Source organism: Carcharodon carcharias, chromosome 14 (genome assembly GCF_017639515.1).
Source record: "Carcharodon carcharias isolate sCarCar2 chromosome 14, sCarCar2.pri, whole genome shotgun sequence".
Taxonomy (NCBI): Eukaryota; Metazoa; Chordata; class Chondrichthyes; order Lamniformes; family Lamnidae; genus Carcharodon; species Carcharodon carcharias.
The window spans coordinates 15,763,234-15,784,374 of record NC_054480.1 but is presented as its reverse complement, the minus strand read 5'-3'; the positions used below and the strand labels follow the sequence as shown (position 1 = coordinate 15,784,374).

The window sequence follows — 21,141 nt, the reverse complement described above, 5'->3', positions numbered from 1 at the left end:
GCTGAGGTAAAAATACTGGTTGAGGCCACAGTGCTTAGGGCAGGGCTTCCCAAACTGTGGGTGATGACCACCAGTGGGGTCGTAATGAGAGATTTTGGGGCCATGAACTCCAAGGCAGCAAGGGTTGCCACAGAGTCTGGGCTGATTTTTCACAGCTGTGAGGTCCCGTTAAATCCTGTCTTTTTTCTACTGGTGGGTGTGGCCTAATGGGCTACTCAGAGGTCTGATTGCTGCTGCAAATAAAGCCTGTGAAAAGTTAGGTGTTAATTTGTTTTTTGTTGAAACTGCCTTTTCATCAATTCCCTGAACAATCATCTCCTGTTCCCCGAAAACCTCCCACATCAGGCTCAGCAAATGAAGCTTCTCCTCAGCCCCTGCTCAACAACTGAAGCCTCTCCCAGACTGCTCCCCCCACCACCCCTCAATAGCTCTTGTACCCCTCAAATTTTCACCCTGAGGTCGCACGAAGTCTGAGGCTTTAAAATGGGGTCACATCGGGAAAATGTTTGGGAAGCACTGGCCTAGGGTTTAAGAAAGGGATAATCAGTGTATACATTCTTATTCACTGTCCAGCGATCTTCCTTGGGGGAGAGGGTTGAATTGTACTTGACTGAAAGTTTTCTCAAATTGTAAGCCTCACAGCTGAGAGGGAAAAGTTCTGAAAAAGAAATTTATCTTTTTAATCTTAGAAAAATGTACTTTCCATTGTAGGTTCTACAATGGAAATGCTCCCTAAAAGCAAAGGAAATTGTGCTAGAAGCATTTACACTGCAGAAGGCATGAACAAATTATTTTCATCATTGCTACTGCATCTTATGTTTAATTATCAGCTAGTAAAGAAAACAGATGGATTGAGTGGATTGAAAAAGTAGTTCCCCAAGAATAGCCACTTACTGATGGACATTCCAGGTCCACATATTATTCAACTTACCCTGGAGGCAATGGCTGTGGTCTTTCCCACGTTGTTCGTTTTTCAATGTGATCTACAAAATACAATCTGCCGTGTTGATCCACCCTCTGCTCCCAGCTGTGGAAAGAAAATGAGGAACGTTTGAGGACTCTGGGTCTATACTCGATGGAGTTTAGAAGGATGAGGGGAGATCTGATTGAAACTTACAGAATACTGAAAGGCCTGGATAGAATGCACATGGGGAAGATGTTTCCATTAGTAGGAGAGACTAGGACCCGAGGGCACAGCCTCAGAGTAAAGGGAAGACCTTTTAGAACAGAGATGAGGAGAAACTTCTTTAGCCAGAGAGTGGTGAATCTATGGAATTCATTGCCACAGAAGGCTGTGGAGGCCAGGTCATTGAGTGTATTTAAGACCGAGATAGATAGTTTCTTGACTGGTAAGGGGATCAAAGGTTACGGGGAGAAGGCAGGAGAATGGGGTTGAGAAACTTATCAGCCATGATTGAATGGTGGAGCAGACTCAATGGGCCGAATGGCCTAATTTCTGCTCCTATGGTCTAATATTGTCAGGGGCCATAGCTTTTGTAGCATCTAGTGTCTTCAGCAATTTCTTGATAATGCGTGGAGTGAATCAAATTGGCTGAAGACTGGCACCGTGATGCTGGGGACCTTCAGAGGAGGCAGAGATGGATCATCCACTCAGCACTTAAGGCTCAATGCGAATACTTAAGCCTTATCTTTTACACTGATGTGCTGGGCTCCCCTATCATTTAGGATGGGGATATTTGTGGAGCCTCCCCCGCCAATGAGTTGTTTAACTGCCCAGCTCCATTCACGACTGGATGTGGCAGGACTGCAGAGCTTAGTTCTGATGTTGGTTGTGGGATCGCTTTGCTCTATCGTATGGAACGCAAGTAGTCATGTGTTGTAGCTTCACCAGGTTGACACCTCATTTTTAGGTATGTTTTGTGCAGCTCTTGGCATGCCCTCCTGCACTCTTCATTGAACCAGGGTTGCTCCCCTGGCTTGATGGTAATGGTAGAGTGGGGGATATGCTGGGCCACAAGGTTACAGATTGTGCTTGAGTACAATTCTGCTGCTGCTGAAGGCCCACAGTGCCTCATGGATGCCCAGTCTTGAGTTGCTGGATCTGTTTGAAATCTATCCCATTTAGTACACTGATAGTGTCACACACCCCAAGGAGGGTGTCCTCAATGTGAAGACGGGACTTTGTCTCCATGAACACTATGCCGTGGTCACTCCTGCCGATACTGTCATGAACAGATGCATCTGTGGCAGGCAGGTTGGTGAGGATGAGGTCAAGTATGTTTTTCCCTCTTGTTGGTTATCTCATCACCTGCCACAGACCCAGTCGAGCAGCTATGCCCTTTACGACTCAGCCAGCTCGGAAAGTAGTGGTGTTACCGAGCCACTCTTGTGATGGCGTAGAAATCACCCACCCAGAGTTTATTCTGTGCACTTGCCACCTCAGTAATTCCTTCAAGTGATGTTCAACATGGAGCAGTAATGATTCATCAACTGAGGGAGGGTGGTACATGGTAATCAGCAGCAAGTTTCCTTGGCCATGTTTGATCTGATGCCACGAAACTTCATGGGGTCCAGAGTCGATGTTGAGGACTCCCAGGGCAGCTCCCTCCTGACTGTATACCACTGTGCCTATTCCTCTGCTGGGTCTGTCCAGTGGAACAGGGCATACCAAGGGATGAAGATGGTGAGGTCTGGGACATTGTAAGGTATGAATCTAAGAGTATGACTATGTCAGGCTGTTGCTTGACTAGTCTGTGAGACAGCTCTCCCAATTTTGGCACAAGCCCCGAGATGTTTGTAAGGAGGACTTTTCAGGGCTGATAGGGCTGAGCTTTCCTTTGGCATTTCTGGTGCCTAGGTGATGACTGGTGGTCCTTCCAGATTCATCCCTTAATTACTTTTTTTTTTATCAGTTTGATATAACTTGAGTGGCTTGCTATGCCATTTAAGAGTCAACCACATTGCTGTGGGTCTGGAGTCATACATAGGCCAGATATTCAGCACCATTTGCGAATCCTCAGGTACTGAAGCAGTCCGTGTCCAAAAGTAGCAAGACCTGGAGAATATCCAGGCTTGGGCTGACAAGTGGCATGTAACATTTGTGCCACCCAAGTGCTAGGCAATGACCATCTCCAACAAGAGAGATTCTAACCATTGCCCCATGACATTCAATGGCATTACCATCACTGAATCCTTCACTATCAACATCCTGGCGGTTCCATTGACCAGAAACTGAACTGGACTAGCCATATAAATAGTGTGGCTACAAGAGCAGGTCAGAGCATAGGAATCCTGTGGTGGTAACTCACCTCCTGACTCCCCAAAGTCTGTTCACTAGCTACAAGGCACAAGTCAGGAGTGTGATGGAATACTTCCCACTTGCCTGGATGAGTGCAGCTCCAACAACACTTAAGAGGCTTGACACTGTCCAGAACAAAGCAGGCCGCTTGAATAGCACCACATCCACAAATATTCACCCTCCACCACCAACGCACAGTAGCAGCAGCGTGTGTACCATCTACAAGATGCACTGCAGGAGTTCACCAAGGCTCCTTGGACAGCACCTTCCAAACCCACAACCACTACCATCCAGAAAGACAAGGGCAGCAGATGGGTGGAAACATCCTAAACCTGGAGGTTCCCCTCCAAGACACTCACCATCCTGACTTGGAAATATATCGCCGTTCCTTCACTGTCACTGGGCCAAAATCCTGGAACTCCCTCCCTAACTGCACTGTGGGTGTATCTACACCACATGGACTGCAGCAGTTCAAGGTGGCAGCTCACCATCACCTTCTCAAGGGCAACTAGGGATGGGCAATAAATGTTGGTCTAGTCAGCGAAGTCCACATCCCATGAATTAATTAAAAAATGACCAAATATGGACGCCAGATTTCCTTTCCTAAAGGACAAATTAACCACATGGGTTTTTACAATAATCAATCTTGTTTTCCTGGTCATTATTAGGCTTTTAATTCCAGCTATTTCAATGAATTCAAATTCCACCACGTGTCATGGTGGGATTCAAACCCCAGTCCCCACAGCACTGCCCTGGGACTCTGGATTACTAGTCCAGTGACAATACCACTACACCACTGCCTCTGCCCAATCATTGTTATATGGGCAGAATCATAAAGTCACTGCACTTCAAAATGATTCGCTATACATGATATGTTTTAAAATGAGATGTGATAAGATATATTATAAATGCAAGTCTTTCTTTCTCATGTCACAATTATTTAGGATATCACTGAGGCGGGGGGAGACAATACCCAAGCATAAGTAGATTTGGTATACTGTAATTTAAGTTCACGAAATTTAACTTAAGTTTACAAAAATCATAATTAAAAACAGAATCAACACAGATATGATAGGGCAAATAGCTTCCTATCGTGCTATACAATTCATCATAGAGAAATACAATAAACGTACATGGATAGAGTCAAAATGTTCCTTGGTGCATTCTTAATTGTGTTCAGTAATTAGATCTAGCCAGAATATCCATTTTGTTATATCTTACAATATTGCTTTCCTGCTACTATCCTCACAAAGTTTATATATGGATCAGGCTCAACAATGCAATTTTGGCCAAATGCAAATCTCCACAATCCCTATCCTTTGCAGAACCTTCAACATGAAGTTCAACATTAACATCTGCGTAGAACTCTTGTGGCAGGCAAGAGATTGCTGCTTAGATTCTCACCCAATAATATTTCAGTTCGCTAGAGTTGTACCTAAATAGAAACTACCCTTCAGAATCAGGAAACACTTCCAGATTAAATTTCTCTGGTGGTAGCAGGGAGTAGAGGGATGAATCACTTAAGTCGTAAATTAAAATAATCAGTACAGGTACCATTCTGCCTGGAAGAGAGGAGCTAGCCCTATTAAATATCTGCACACACAGACTTATTGATCATTAAATTTAGTTTGTATTAAATATATTTGTATAAAATTGTATCACTAATCAAAAGATCAAGAACCCATTTAAATTATCACCTTGGTCTGTGGCATATTCAGTACACTTTGCTGCATGGAAATCTTCAGAAACATATGCAACAAGAAATTTATCTGGAGCTCAGATGTTTGAAATTCATTAGCTTGGTTACTATGAAACTGACCTGGGCGGTCCTGACAAAAGGGAAAATGCTTCAAACTATAATCTTTCCCATAATTGTGTTGAGGGATTGCCTATTATTTAAATAGAACATTTAACACGCCCTTAAGAAAAGTCTTACCCAGGTGGAAGTGGACCTTTGTTCACTGTATTTAACGCCCGGTCACCAGGAGATATAGATGTAGCAGGTGGTGCTGCACAGCTACTGGGTGTTGCATCCAGTTCGCTTGTTGCTACAGCTGCAGGCACAGTGCTGGTCGTAGATGGGACAGTAGAAGAAGGGCCATTCTCCAAGGGAACAGGATATCCATTTTCACAGGCTGATGGCAAGAGAGTAAAGAATTTGGAAGATTTGTATGACAAATGTATGTCAAAACCAGTGCTAAACTTCACTGATAGTCATTTCCTAACCAATAAATCATTTTACAATTCTGAACATCTTTTCACGGTTGAAATTCCAAACAGAATGAATGCCTCTGCGATCTCTTCCAGTTCGACATTGCACTCACACCATTGGTCCTTCAATTCTTGCCTTCTGTGCATCCACTCTCTCCCTCTGCTCCAACACTTGCGATGTAGCTTTCAGCTGCCCCTAACCCTATACAGCTTCCTTCCTAATCACCTCTGCATTACTGCTCTCTCTGGTTTCAAAAGGTTTCCTCAAATCCTATTTTTTCAACCTAAACAACTCTTTGACTATTTATTTCTCCTTTGTGAAGAACTCTTATGACTGGATATAAAAGCAAACTCGAGGACAAAACGTTTTAAAAAAACTGGATTGAATTTTAATCTGTGAAAGGTCAACTACAAATTCTGGAATTCAGAGATGAAAATAAATGTTGAAAATACACCGAAGGATCTGTCTGCATGTGAGGTAGCAAATTAACAGGTTTTTGAAGACAGTTCCAACATATAGATGATCCTTGCACAACAATTTTTGAAAGCAAAGGACAAGAAAAAATATTGCCAAGATTAATTTATTAAGAAATTCTAAAGAACTTTAATATGCGTTTTGTTCAAGAGCTCTATCTTCTGGTTAGGGAAGACAGTACATCAGGTGGTAGTTTCACCAATGGGATGGCAACTACTAATTGCTCATTTCCATCCTGGCCTCCCTTATAGTTGTCATTTAACCTAACTTTCACAGCATTTCTCTTAGCATGGTCCAAAAAAAGGAGGTGCCTTTAACTGCTCATTTGAATAATGCCAAAGCAGTAAGTTTTAATCACAATGAAGGGCTTGAAGGGTAGCTGGGACAGAGGGATGGATGATGGAGCCATGTTAATTTAGCACTAAAAATTAGAATTACTGGTATGAACGTCCACAAAAGAAATCTGAAATACATGAACTACATAAAGATTGATTTTGTTTATCCCACGTGTTCTACATTAAGTATGTTTGTAATGACAATCAGGAACTGAATCACTAATCCTCAGCATTATAAACTACATGCATGTTAGCACTGATGAATATAGAAATGGATCCCTTGGCCTTGTTATTTCCCGCTTCTCCTTTAAGTCCCTTCTTAATGTTCACCTCTTTGATTAAGCTTTTGGTCACTTTTTCTAATATTCCACCCCCACCTCTCCGTCAATACCAGAGAAGTGCTTAGACAAGTGTTTTGGGTTAATTCTCGGTTTCAAAAGTGCTATATAAATGCGCGTTGCTGTCGCAGATAATTTTCAGTGTACCTATTTAATAAAATGGTCCACTGCTTGAGAACAAGACAGCTTAACAAAAGCTTTGGGTGAAAATTAAAACAGAATTCAGTAACGTTTATAATTTTGTAAACAATGATAAATGCACAACGGAATAGACTGATTAGAATCCTATATCTAAATTAGGATTAGTAGCAACGCCAGGAAGATATCAAGTTTGAATTATGCTATAATGTATTTTTCCCCTCTTTTAGCAACCAAAATAAAAGTATGATTTAAAATTAAAATTACGTTTCGCAATTTTTAAAAATTAGAAGAAAATAGAGTGTCAAAATGTAATTATTGTATTAAGCAAGTAAAAATAAAATTTCGGAATTTTCATATCAAATAGAGAAACTAAAGCTGATGCCTCGTTTTTGCATACAAGAGGTTAAGACTAAAAGTTGGCAATGATATTTGCCTGGTTTCAGAATATATTTACATTCCTTTAGTTGACAGAAAAACAAAGGTTGCACCTTGAGACAGTGTTATTAACTTTAGAAACAGATCACCTGATCAGCTGGAATGCCTCAAACTGAACTCTGATGCTTACTTACTGTTTTGCAGACTGATATAATGTAAGCAGTTCAGCTCGACACTACTGTAGTAACATATAAAACATAATCAAACATTGATCAGGGAATGTGTGTGCACCATCTACAAGAATGCACTGCAGGAATTCACCAAGGCTTCTTGGGCAGCACCTTCCAAACCCACGACCACTACCATCTAGGAGGACAAAGGCAGCAGATAGATGGGAACACCACCAACTAAAAGTTCCCCTCCAAGTCACTCACCATCCTGGCTTGGAAATATATCATTGTTCCTTCACTGTCACTGGGTCAAAATCCTGGAACTCCCTCCCTAACAGTACTGTGGGTGTACCCACACCACATGGACTGCAGCGATTCAAGAGGGCAGCTCACCACCACCTTCTCAAGGACAACTAATAAATGCTGCCCAGCCAGCGAAGCCCACATCCCATGAATGATTAAAAAAAAACAATGACAGGAATTGAAATTGGGAAAATTCAAGTAATGATTGATTGAGGAATAAAGTATTAAACAGATTGGGTTCAGGATAGTTTCTTCTTTGCTTCTGCTGGATGGCCAAGATCAGAATTTAAGAGTACAAACATTTTAAAGGCTTCCCACGGAGGCCAGAGGGCCAAAAATGAAATATTATCACATATATTGCAATAGATCAGTGCAGCCCAACACAGCAGAGGCCAGGTGGAAGGACTGGGAGGATGTCAGAGTGTGACAGCCAAGGTCCATAAACAAAATTTAAATAAAAAAACATTTTAAAATATACTTATGGCCAGAGGGTCTACAACAACAACATTTGCATTTGAATTGCACTTTTAAATGTTGTAAAATGCCCAAAACCCTATACAACAGCAGAAGCAAACAAAAGTTGAGGCAGTCAAAGGAGACAGGTGAACAAAAGCTTGGTTAAAGAGGTAGGTTTTAAGCAGCATCTTAAATGGAGGAGTGGTGCAGAGACAAAGAGGTCTGAGTGAATTCTGCTTTGGGGCACCCCAAACTCATTACGTCTTATAAAATATGGCCCTGTGTCTGCAAAGAGGTAGTTCATTTCTGTGATTTACCTGCTGTGCTCAGAGGTCTGGATGGGGTGGCTGGTGGAGGTCGCAAAGGTCTTGGAGGTCTCGTTGGCTTTGATGATTTTGGAGAAGGCGATGGTGTGCTTCTGCCATTCATGCTACACTCGTCAGCAGACCTCGTTTCTGATGATCCTTCTTGAGAGATGGCATCTCCATTTGTACTAGAAGAGATTTTACAGCTCTGATCAAAATTTCTGGCACATCAATGAAATGAAATTGAACTCAACCGACATTTCCAATGCCAAACCTTCAAGAGCAATCAGATGTAGCAATTAAAGAGAAATAAAGGAGACTCTGCATACTTAAAAGACATACCATATGAGAGGGCCTCATGAGAAATTCTTCAAAAATGACCAGGGGGTGAGACAAGGATGCTCATTTTCTTTTCAATATATTACTTTGTACACCCTTTGTGGTTCTTGCAAGATCTGATTCCTGTCGGAGATTACTCACATTCATAATAACTGTAATGCTGATATCTCTCAGTAATTAAAATAGTAGGTGCTTTTTCCAGTTTGGAAAACAACTTTTACATTAGAGTAAAAATTTCAAGGAAATATAGGGTAAAAAAAAGAAATTGACAATATAATGCTCATTATGAAGAGAAACTATTCTAATGACAGATCCATTATGATGTCCGTTTTAAAGTCCAACGTTTATGACCAACCCCCTTTTAATTTATTAGTTTCATCTAATTTTTGTAAATCAAAATGTGCTGAAATAATTAATTTGTGCAAAACCATAGTTTAACAGTGAAAGAAGAGAAAATAGGGCTGGTTGTATAAAGTATAACCTCCTACCAACAATGTAATGTCTAATTAAAGAATGTCTTAAGAAATTGTTTATAACTTGTATTCATAGTTCAACCAGCCCATTTATACCACTGGGTGGTTTCATCAGTAATGCCCATGATGGAAAAATATAATGGACGGCTCTAGTAACATACTACCACCTGCTGTTACCAGGTAAAGGAGGCATTAAAGTACATGAAAAATTGGTGTATGCACCAAGCATTATTTTTGTGCTTGGCCTACTTTATGCTTAAAAGCAGACCAGCCAGGGAACTTAGCATATTTTAACTGACTGAATGGGGGGCAGCGGGAAGATAAGAGATTTTTTTTTTAATTATGAAATCCAAACTCCACCGTGCAGGACATTAATGTTAAAAATAGTAGAGAAGAAAACATGACAAGAGAAAAAGTTAGGTGACACCTAACTTCGGTCTGTCAGTGTTGAAGAGACAGAAGACAGGCAATGGGGACAGATGCCCTATGCAGAAGGAAGACAAAGTCATGGTTTTTGGCCACCAGGTAGGTCAGAAGGACATTAGAACTAGCTGGGTTTCTAAATTAAAAAAATCCAGTAATTATACAGTCACCATTACTCACACTAGTTTTTAGTTCCAGATTTAGCTTAATTAACAACTTAAATTCCCCAGCTGCCACAGTGGGATTTGAACTTGTGGCTTCCACTCTTATGTTTTAGCATAAGGAAAATGAAAGCCGTGCTGACTTTTGGAAACATAGAATAATTTAAGGTGGGCCTTGTAAAACTGTACTGTTTACCATTTCCATATGCAGCCAATTCTAACATTGGTTTGGTTATTTACCATTCTAAAACCGGGCATGACTGCACACGAGCAGCAGGTCTTACTGCTTCATTGGGATAGATTTCTTATCTACATACTAAATTATGATGAGGTTCCATAGTAAGGAGTGATTCATGTACATAGGTCTCTGCAACTTAACTTTAGTACTCCACTACACACATATAACAGCCATCATCATGGTCTCTAAATCTGAATGTGATCTTTTAAATTATTGAGAAAGGGACGCATAATTTTGAAGAGAATGAAGGAAGGCTTTACCTTGATGGGTTTAAAACATACGCCTCACTGCCACATCTGGAAGTCTTATTTGGTGAGTTACCTGAAAGAAGTCAAAGCATACACTGAAGTTATGAAAACTTAGTTTGGCAGTGATTTAATATGAGGGATGGGCATGAGTTCATTCCCACTGTCCATACCAGCAATCACACAGACACAAGTTATCTATCCATTAGAACAGCATCACCATACAGGTAATTCTTATAAACTTCAAACTTCAGTCGTTTCAAATGGGGTCCAAATTATATGGCCTTCTTAATAGTCACAGTGCATATTCTGAGTTGATGAGAAAAGGGAAGGCCGAGAACTTAACTTCAAAAAAGTACACAGGTACATAAAAAGTGAAAGCATTTTCAGTTAGCCAGGAGTTTTATTTTCTTCATTTTGGGAATATAGTGATGGATGAGACAACTGTGATGCATCTGGTCACCTGTGTCTAGCTCTTAGTCTCCAATTTTATTTGGCCAGATATTTGTCCAACTTGCAACAATTTGCCTCCCTCGGCAGTCCATTCCATATTCACCACACTCTGTACAAAGTGTCTAAATTTGAAATGTCTTTTCATCTTTCTACCTATTTATCTTTGCAGAAATAAATCTAGGCAGCTGTGCTCATATAGACATCCACAACATGGTACTAAACACTCCTGACATGGTAAATGTCAAAAGAAAAAGATGCATTAACTCCTATACCTGTGTTTTATTTTCAACCTGAAAACTTGAGTAAGGGACACACAATGTGGGCAATATTTCCTCCAAGATGTCCGCGGCTGTGGTCAGGGAGTAAAGTGGAATGCATCGAGCATTGAAATAAAAAGGCCACACAGTCAGTTTGTTGGGAGAAATCTCACGGACAAAAAAGTAGCCACCCAGTACCAAGAAAATTTAGGGGAAACATTGATTCTGGGTCTGTGTCAATGACATTTTCTGAGTCATTGATTCTACATATTATTCCAGATTTTTAAAAAATTTGTGCATGAGATGTCGCCATCACAGGAAAGGCCCAACATCTATTGCCCATTTCTAACTATCCATTTCTAATAGCCCTTGAGGAGGAGGTGGTGAGTCACTTTCTTGAACACAACTGAGGGGCTTGCTAGGCCATTTCAGAGGCTGTTAAAAGTCATCCACATTACTGTGGATCAGGAGTCATAAAAGCCAGAGTTGGTAGGTTGGAAGGGCATTGGAGCTAGCTGGGTTTTTAACAATAAAATATCCAGTAGTTATATGGTCACCATTATTTGTACCAGCTTTTTATTCCAGATTTAGTTTAATTAACTGAATTTAAATTCCTCAGCTGCAGTGGTGGGATTTAAACTCATGTCTTCAGATCATTAGTTCAGGTCTTTGGATTATTAGCCCAGTAACATAACCATTTTGAATATTGTTGAAGAGAGAGACATGTTGTCAAATGTTCTCTTCTTGAATTCATCAGGACAAAAGCAAGAATGCCAAAATACAAACGATCATAACAATTTATACCACAGGAGACAAGAGGTGCTGACTGGTTGGAACGTTGACTCTGATTGACTGAGGTGTTGTCATGAAGAAAGGAACAGAAAACTCTTGGCTCCCCATGCTTGCGGGTAATACAAAAAAGGTGCAAGGCTTGAACATATTCCTTTTGTTTGCAGAGAATGGGTCCTTGTGTATGAATGTATGTCGCTCCGAGCAAGCATAAATGAGTCACGTTACAAGCTTGATAGATTATCTTAAATTCGCTGTTAGTGCAGCTATTAGCATACTCGGCGGAATCACTTGTAACGGTAGACATTTTGTTACGAGTTGTGCAAGCACAGGCTGGTTGAGTACGGCCTGCATTCTGTCTATTATGGACAGCCAGAGGAACATGTTGTTTGACTCAATCAGACAAATGTTGGGACGGCCCACGTAACTGGCATCGTAATGGTGCTGAAGTTCATACACGACGTTGCTCAGTTGTGTCATAACAAGTGGTACTTTGCTACTGTTTCTCTCCTTACCTGAGTAACGGCCACAGACGTGTGTATTTAAGGATATTTTAAATTATACCTACGGCCTAATGCTGCATTCACATCCCAAATAAAGGAATGCACCTTTTCCCATGATGCATGCACATGCTTTGAGCTCTGACAGCTGTCAATGATACCAAACACTTTGCATTTGAATTATTTTTCAAATTCAGGAACAGTCTTTGTTCCGTTAGTGCACCTCATAATTGCTAGCAACATTTACAAGAAATTAATGGAAGTAACAATTAGGTTGGCCCCAGAGACAAATATTTTAAACGTACTGATCTTATTAACTTATAGCTGATTTTTTCAGACAGGCTATTTGGAAGCTGTCTTTTTACCATTCCACTGCAATAGGGGCTAAATATTCCAATCCTAGAATGGTTTAAACAGACCAATTGCAATCAAGAGAATGATTTAGCAGTTGCATTCATATAGGACCTTATCAAAGCTCTCAAGAGAGACAATAGCATAGGCAACAAGGTAATTTGATAGGTTCAACCTTTAACTCATAATCAATAATTTCATTGGAACATATTATCCACAGAACATTATGTTGGTGAAACAGGGCTCCAATTTTCTTACATACTTGTTGCAGCTGCAATGTCACCATTAGTTAAGACTTCTGGATCAACAGTTAACCCATCCAAGGACACAATAAGTTCACTTGCCCCATCCACAATATCTCGCTCGTTTGAGAGTGGTAACTTTATAACCACATCATCAACTGGGAAAAAAAGATGTAAATGCAAAATTAGTCAGGCTGTACAATGATTCATTATTTGTTCTCTGCACAAGGCCGACTGCATCAATGCAAGCTATATACTTATGCAGTACCAGTAAAACAGAAATGCATCAAAATGCTTTGTTGAATTAATTGCTCAGCTGGAACGTTATCATGTATATATACCATTGTTGATCACGGGATGCTGATAAAAAAGATACCATACAAAACAAAAGTGACAACAAAAACCAAATACATCAGTGAATTTAAGGCTGTGGTTAGATACTAAAAAAGCTCAAGCGTTACATTTAGAAACATTAGAACAGAGCTGGAGTAATACACTTAGGTCTTTAAGCCTGCTCCACCATCCAACATGGCTGATCTTCTACCTCAACTCCACCTTCCCACACTAGGTGCATAAAATTATGAGGGGCTCAGATAGGGTAGACAGGAAGGAACTCTTCCCCTTGGTAGAGGGATCAATAACCAGGGGGCATAGATTTAAGGTAAGGGGCACAAGGTTAGAGGGGATGTGAGGAAAAATTTTTTCACCCAGAGGGTGGTGGGAATCTGGAACTCGCTGCCTGAAAGGGTGGTAGAGGCAGAGACCCTCATAACATTTAAGAAGTATTTGTATGTGCACTTGCCATGCCAAGGCATACAAGGCTATGGGCCTAGTGTTGGAAAATGGGATTAGAAGTTAGGTACTTGTTTGACCAATGCAGACTCGATGGGCTGAAGGGCCTTTTCTGTGCTGTGGACCACTATGACCAAGACACTGCCCCTTTATCCATTAATTCCCTTAGTACCCAAATATCTATCCATCTCTATCGTGAATATAGTCAACGACTGTGCATCCACACCAGTCTAAAGGTTCATAAATCTTTGAGTGAAGAAATTTCTCCTCATCTCAGTCCTAAATTCCCCTTCAACAAAACCAAAAAATGCTGGAAAAACTTAGCAGGTCTGGCAGCATCTGTGGAAAGAGATACAGAGTTAACCTTGCGAGTCTGTATGACTCTTCTTCAGAGCTAAAGCGAGATAGAAATGTGATGGATTTTATACTGTTTAAGAGGGGGTGGAGCAATATAGAAGGTCAGGGATAGGTGGGAGTTAAGGAGAAATTTGACAAAGGTGCCACGGACACAGAACAAAGGGAGTGTTAATAGTACTGTTAAAGACTAAGGAAGGTGCTGATCGTGGCATCAAAGTAAGATAGCAGAATGTGTTCATAGCAGAACAAGGGTCAGAGCTCTGTGAAAGCAAAGAACAAGCAACAGGCGGCCCTGTTGGGTGGCGGGGGGGTGGGGGGGAGGCGATTAGAGGAAAAAAAAACAAATAATAAGTAATAAATGGATTTAAAAAAGTGGTAAAGATAGAAGAAAGTGTTCATGGTCTGGTCGAACTCAACATTAAGTCCAGAAGGCTGTAAGTGCCTAACTGGAAGATGAGGTGCTGTTCTTCCAGCTTGCGTTGGGCTTCACCAGAACATTGCTGCAGGCCAAGTTTTAAAAACCAACAAAAGATGACCAAAAGAAAAATAAAGAGGGAGAAAATAAACTTTGAGGGTAAACTAGCAAGTAATACAAAAACAAATAGTAAAAGTTTCTTTAGATATATAACAAGGAAGAGAGAGGCCAAAGTGAACAGAGAATGAGACTGGGGAAAAAATAATGGGGAATCAGGAAATGGCAAAGGAATTGAAAAACTACTTTGCATCAGAATTCACAGTAGAAGACACTAACAGCATTCCAAAAATACTAAATAATAAAGGGGCAAAAGGCGGGGAGGAAATAAACACAATAACTATCACTAGAGAAAAAGTAATAAGGAAACTAATGGGGCTAAAGGCCGATAAATCCCCTCAATCTTATGGGTTGCATCCTAGGATATTAAAGGAAGTAGCTGCAGAGATAGGATTGGAAAACTGCCAATGTAACACCCTTATTCAAAAAGGGAGACAAAAAACAGATAACTATAGGTTAGTTAGCTTAACCTCTGTCATTGAGAAGATGTTAGAGTCTATTATAAAGGATGTAATAGCAGAGCATTTAGAAATGCATAATATAATCGAGCAGAGTCAGCATGGTTTCATGAAGAGGAAATCACGCTTGACAAATTTATTAGAATTCTTTGAGGAGGAAACAAGCAGGATAGATAAAGGGGAACCAATAGATGTAATATATTTGGGTTTCCAAAAGGTGTTTGATAAGGTACTGCAAATAAGGCTACTTAATAAGGTAAAAGCCCATGGTGTTAGGTAGTATATTAGCATGGACTGAGGATTGGCTAACTAATAGGAGACAGAGAGTTGGGATAAGTGGGGCATTTTCAGGAAGGCAACCTGTAATTACTGGAGTGCCACAGGGATCAGTGCTGGGGCCTCAATTATTTATAATATATATTAATGACTTGGATGAGGGAAGTGCAAGTACTATCATCAAGATGGTGGATGACACAAAAGTAGGTGGGAAGGAAAGTGGTGAGGATGACACAGTCTACAGAGGGATATAGACAGGTTAAGTGACTGGGCAGAAACTTGGCAAATGGAAAAAATGTGGGAAAATGCGAGTTTTTGCACTTTGGCAGGAACAAAAAAGGAGCTGAATATTATTTAAAAGGAGAAAGAAAGCTACAGCACAGAGGGGTTTGGGGGCCCTCATGCATGAATCACAAAAAGCTAGCATACAAATTCAGCAGGTAATAGGGAAGGCAAATGGAATGTTGGCCTTTATTTCAAATGGAATGGAGTATAAAAATAAGGAAGTCTTGCTAAAACTGTACAAGGCACTCGTTAGATCACATCTAGAATACTGTGAACAGTTTTGGTCCCCTTGTCTACGGAAAGATATACTGGCATTAGAGGCAGTCCAGAGATGGCTCACTAGGTTGATCCCAGGTATGGAGGGATTTTCTTATGAGGAGAGGTTGAGTATGTTGGGCTTGTACTCAATGGAGTTTAGAAGAATGAGGGGCCAACATATTGAATCATATAAAATTCTTAGGGAGCTTGACAGGGTAGATAACAAGAGGTTATTTCCCTTTGTGGAAGAGTCAAGGACCAGAGGGCATAATCTCAGAGAAAGGGGTCATCCATTTGAGACAGAGATGAGGAGGAATTTCTTCTCTCAGAGGGTAGTGAATCTGTGGAATTCTTTACCTCAGCAGGCTGTAGAGGCTGGGTCATTGAGTATATTCAAGGCAGAGATAGACAGATTTTTAATCAGTAATGGAATCAAGGGTTATGGGGGAAAGGCAGGAAAGTGGAATGAGGATTATCAGATCAGCCATGAGCTTATCGAATGGCGGAGCAGATTCAATGGGCCGAATGGCCATCTTATGGACCGACATGTGGGCATGAGAGCAAGATGGTGAGTTGACATGTCAAGTGACAGGAAGGTCTGGGTCATGCCTGTGGACTGAGCGAAGGTGCTCTGCAAAGCTGTCATCCAGTCTGCATTTAGTCTCCCCAAAGTAGCGGACCGTATTGGGAGCAGTGAATATAGTAGCCCAAATTGAAGGAGGTGGAAGTGAAGCACTGCTTCACCTGAAAGGTGTTTTTGGGACGTTGGACAGTGAGGAGGGAGGAAGTAAAGGGGCAGGTGTTCCACCTTTTGTGATTGCATGGGAGGATGTTGTGGGAAGGGGATGAGGAGTTGGGGGCAATGGAGGAGTGGACCAGGGTGCCACGGAGGGAATGGTCCCTACGGAATGCTGATAGGGGTCAGAGGGGAAAATGTGTTTTGGTGTTGGCATCATGCTGAAGTTGATGGAAATGGCGGAGGATGACCTTTTGAATTGGAACAGATGCGACGGGGGTAGAGGAACTGGAAGAATGGGATGAAGTTCTTCCAGAAAGTAAGGCGTGAAGAGCTGTAGTCGAGATAGCTGTGGGAGTCGGTAAGCTTGTAATGAATATGGTAGACAGAGAGAGGTCAAGAAAGGGAAGGAAAGTGTCAGAGGTGGACCCTGTGAAGATGAGAGAGAGGTGGAAATTGGAAACTGGAAACAAAATCGATAAATTTTTCCAAGTCCAGGTGAGAGCATGAAGTTACATCGATACAATCATCAATGTACTGGAAAAAAGAGTTATGGGAGGGGGCCTGAGTAGGACTGGAACAGGGCATGTTCCACGTACCCCACAAAAAGACAGACATAACTGGGGCCCATGTGGGTACCTATAGTCACACCTTTTATTTGGAGCAAGTGAGACAAGTTGAAGGAGAAATTATTCAGTGAGAGAACAAGTTCAGCCAGGTGGAGGAGAGTGAGTGGTGGATGGGGATTGTTCAGCCCTCTGTTCAAGGGAGAATTGGAGAGCCCTCAGACCTTCCTGGTGAGGATGGAGGTGTAGAGGGACTGGACGTCCATGGTGAAGAGGTGGCGGTTAGGGCCAGGAAACTGGAAATTGTTGATATGACGTAGGGTGTCAGAGGAATTGCGAATGTAGGTGGGAAGAGACTGCACAAGGGAAAAGAGAATGGAGTCAAGATAAGAAGAAATTAGTTCCGTGGCGCAAGAGCTAAGCTGACACAATGCATCTACCAGGATAGTGCTCTTTTGTGGGTTTTGGGAAGAATGTAGAAGTGGGCTCTACGGGATTGGGAGACTGAGGTTGGAAGCTGTGCAGGGAAGATCTCCAGAGGAGATGAAATCAATGACAGCCTTGGAAAAAATGGCTTGATGTTCGGTGGTGGGGTCATGGTCCAGGGAACGTAGGAAGAAGTGTCTTGAAAGTTAGTGCTCAGCCTCTGCAAGGTAGAGAGGTTAGTACATCAGACAATAAAAGCACCACCCTTGTTGGCAGGTTTGATAACAAAGTCAGGGCTGGGCCTGAGAGAACGGAGTGCAGCAAATTCAGAAGGAAACAGGTTGGAGTGGGTGAAATTAAGATGGCCGATGTTACATCGACATTTCTCAATGAAAAGATCAAGAGCAGGTAAGAGGCCAGAGGGAGGGGTCCAGGTAGAGGGAGAATACTGGAGGCTGGTGAAAAAATCCATTGAATGGACAGGGGGGCAGGTGGGACACTCCTGCCCAAAGAAGTGAGCACGGAAACGAAGGTGACAGAAGAAGAGTTCAGCATTGTGCCGAGTCCGACATTCATTGAAGTGAGGGCATAAGGAGATGAAGCTGGATCCATGGCTGAGTACAGAACGTTCGGCATTGGGGGCGGGGTGGGGTTCAGGGGATAGAGGGTATAATGAATACATGGCATGGGGTGGGATTAGAAGAAGGGATGGGGCAGAGGGATGGAATGGGATGGTTTGGAGGGTGCCGGATGGGTGTTGGTATCTATGAGTTGTTAGAGCTTGCGTTCCTTAACACCTGAAAGGAAGGGAAAAAGTTTCTTGTTAAGGCGTTGGATGAAACGAAGCATGAAATGGAACCTCTCCCTCTACCTGGACCCCTGCCTCTCTTCAGCTCTGAAGATGACCGACATATGGGCTTGAAACGTTAACTATGTTTCTCTCTCCACAGATCTTACCAGACCTGTTGAGTTTTTGCCGCATTATCTGTTTCTTTTTTTAGATTTCCAGCATTCACAGTATTTTGTTTTTATCGAATCGGCCCTTTATTCTGAGACTGCAACTAGTGTGTTCCAGATTCTTCAACCAGGAGAAACATTTTGACTGTTTTTCCAGACAGCGATTATTACTTTATATCAGTGTTATCATTGCAATTTTAGAAGAGGAAGGAGAGGCTAGCAGTCTCTTTATTTTCCAAACATCTCTCCATCGTATGAAGAACATTTAAGTAGGAACCCCAACATACCACTTGCTTGGCTAGGAATGCACATTGCAAAGTTAGTAGCATGGTTCCTTGAGCAGCAATTAAGTCATTGTGCATCTGGTGATAGCAGAGCAGCTTCATATATGGAACAGCGTGAAGAGCCCAATGAACTCACATTTCATGTTATTAGACTTTAATGTCTCGCAGACATCCAGAGTGGCACAGCCGAGGAGGACATCCGATTTCAGGGTCTGATGGCTCCACACTCTGAAAGTGATCATGCTGAATGGTGTTACAATCCTGTGTGAATAAAAAAAGGTAGTGAACAAAATAAGATTTTGAAAAACAAAATTAAGTCTCTGTTTTTATCAATTCTTTTGGGTAGCTCAACTGTAAGTGGGAATTAACTCATTTGCAGGTTTCTTCGTGCTGCATTGCTCAAGGGCTGGCGGCGGGGGGGGGGGCGGGGGGTGCAAGGATCACATATTACATCTTTCCCTGAGGTTCCACTGGGAAATGTCACAGCCTTCACTTAGTCCTTCCAGGATTGGTAACCAAACTAAGAACTAAGCAGAGCCGGAATCTCTCTCCACTTTATGGCACTCAGCCATTTTCCATTGTTTCTAATCTGGCCAACTGTACACCAAGGTTTACACAAAGCTCTAGGGTGACAGGTGGTGATGGCTCAATACCAGGGCCACACAATAAGAATGGTCATAAGGGCAATGTAACAAAGATAGCCATGAAACTATAGCCTAACAAGAAACCAATACCTTCAGAAGAGATGTGATGGAAGCAAAGGAGAACAAATTTGGGGGGGGGGGGGGGATAAACAACTTAATTTGTGATTTTTAAGGAATCTTTCTTGCAGCCCATCAGCAGTTTATCTTGTGGCACTAAGCCGCACTGACTATAAAGATGCTCGATTTGAAACCTATGCTGAGGTTATCTCAGTGTGTAGTAGAAGAAACATCGCTAGGCTCAGGGCCAGAGCCCAGGAAGGGGAAATTTTCAGCATCAAATTGCCACTCATCATCTTGGGTACAGTTGTGTAGTAATAGTGACCGCAATGGAAGTAGCCAAGAGACAGAGTTAAAATCCCATCATAACAAGTTGTGAAAGTTATCATTAAATCTGGCAATTTGTAGACTAGTACTAGAGAAAAACATGCAAAATTGCTGTGTTGTTTTAGAAATTAAAATGATTCATCAATGTCCACCAGGGAAGAAAACCACCATTCTTACCTTGTCTGGCCTACACACAACTGCAGTCCATACAATGTGGTTGGGCTCTATGCCCTTTTAAGTGGGTACCAAAACCATTTTTATTCAGGGTAACCAAAGAAAGCCATTAAATACCAGCACTGCCCACATCCCAAGAAAAAGATTCTAAAAGTTTCAGTATCCTTGCTAAAAAGTGATTAAATATCATTGATTGAGGTGGTGGTGGTGGTGCTGGAAGCTCAGGTTCGACATTTCTCACATTTAAACACCCACCTAAATGCTCAGAAAGACTAGCCAGTAGCAAGAGAAGTCCCAATTAATCACTGTTTTCAGGTGAGGAAAAGCACTAGAGAATAACTGAAATAGATAGGCTATAAATAAAATGTATCTAGCAGCGCCATGAGATTGAGAAGTTACAGGTAAACAAAAGTCACAGTAGCTCATTTTGCGATCATCTTATTGATAAGGTCAACATCTTTTATACGTTCGAAAAAATAATGATTAAAAGTGACCAAATTTTTATTTTTGCTCTGCAGTTATCAAGGCATATAGAGGCATCAGCTGCATTAAGCAGATTTCTTCCAGTTAAATTCACAATGATAGCATAACAAGTGCTGGACTTCACAACATACACTGTGACATGCTGTTTCCACTTGGGATTGTGTGTGTTGGTAACCTTCTCAGTTTTCTTCGACTGACCATCGACTGCCACTTCCACATAGGGACTGGGCCCAAACCAGTTCTTCTTATTTTCTTTCAGCTTTGCACAAATGACTAGCAACAAATATAGAAATACAACAAATCTTTAAAAAGGAGTGCTCTTACTGAATTAAGATGCACTAACAATTTTACAATTATGTTTTTAAACATGATTTGACAATAGCGAATCATCACTCCGTAATCCCCATCAAATCATCCAAGTAGAAAAGATTAATAATCATAATGGAATCATGCATCAATTGGATGAATTGCCCTGGCCAGCGTATGTCACGACAGCTGGTGCCAGCAAAACAACCATATTAGACAGCAAGCCCATAGAAAGGGTTACAGGGCAGTATTGCCAGAGTACAAGAGATTGTAAATAACAACAGTATTTCCCATAGATGGTTGAAATGGCACATTCGATAAGAATGCTGCCCTATGGCATGGCTAGGTATGTTTTCTTTTTCCTTAAATTTATAATGTAGGCAA

At 41.5% G+C, this 21,141-nt stretch overlaps 1 protein-coding gene across 5 annotated transcripts in view; it reads right to left on the bottom strand.

The window, feature by feature from the left end:
• The window catches only part of LOC121286938 (E3 ubiquitin-protein ligase Itchy-like), an 86,037-nt gene that overhangs the window by 35,756 nt on the left and 29,140 nt on the right, over window positions 1-21,141 (bottom strand). For all 5 annotated transcript variants that reach the window (XM_041204251.1, XM_041204249.1, XM_041204253.1 and 2 more), the window contains 7 exons: window positions 20,583-20,724; window positions 18,903-19,027; window positions 12,860-12,997; window positions 10,263-10,323; window positions 8,381-8,556; window positions 5,196-5,394; window positions 932-1,027 (listed from right to left, as the gene is read on the bottom strand). In XM_041204251.1, coding sequence (XP_041060185.1) covers window positions 932-1,027; window positions 5,196-5,394; window positions 8,381-8,556; window positions 10,263-10,323; window positions 12,860-12,997; window positions 18,903-19,027; window positions 20,583-20,724 — 937 coding nt within the window. The remainder of the gene's footprint in view (window positions 1-931; window positions 1,028-5,195; window positions 5,395-8,380; window positions 8,557-10,262; window positions 10,324-12,859; window positions 12,998-18,902; window positions 19,028-20,582; window positions 20,725-21,141) is intronic.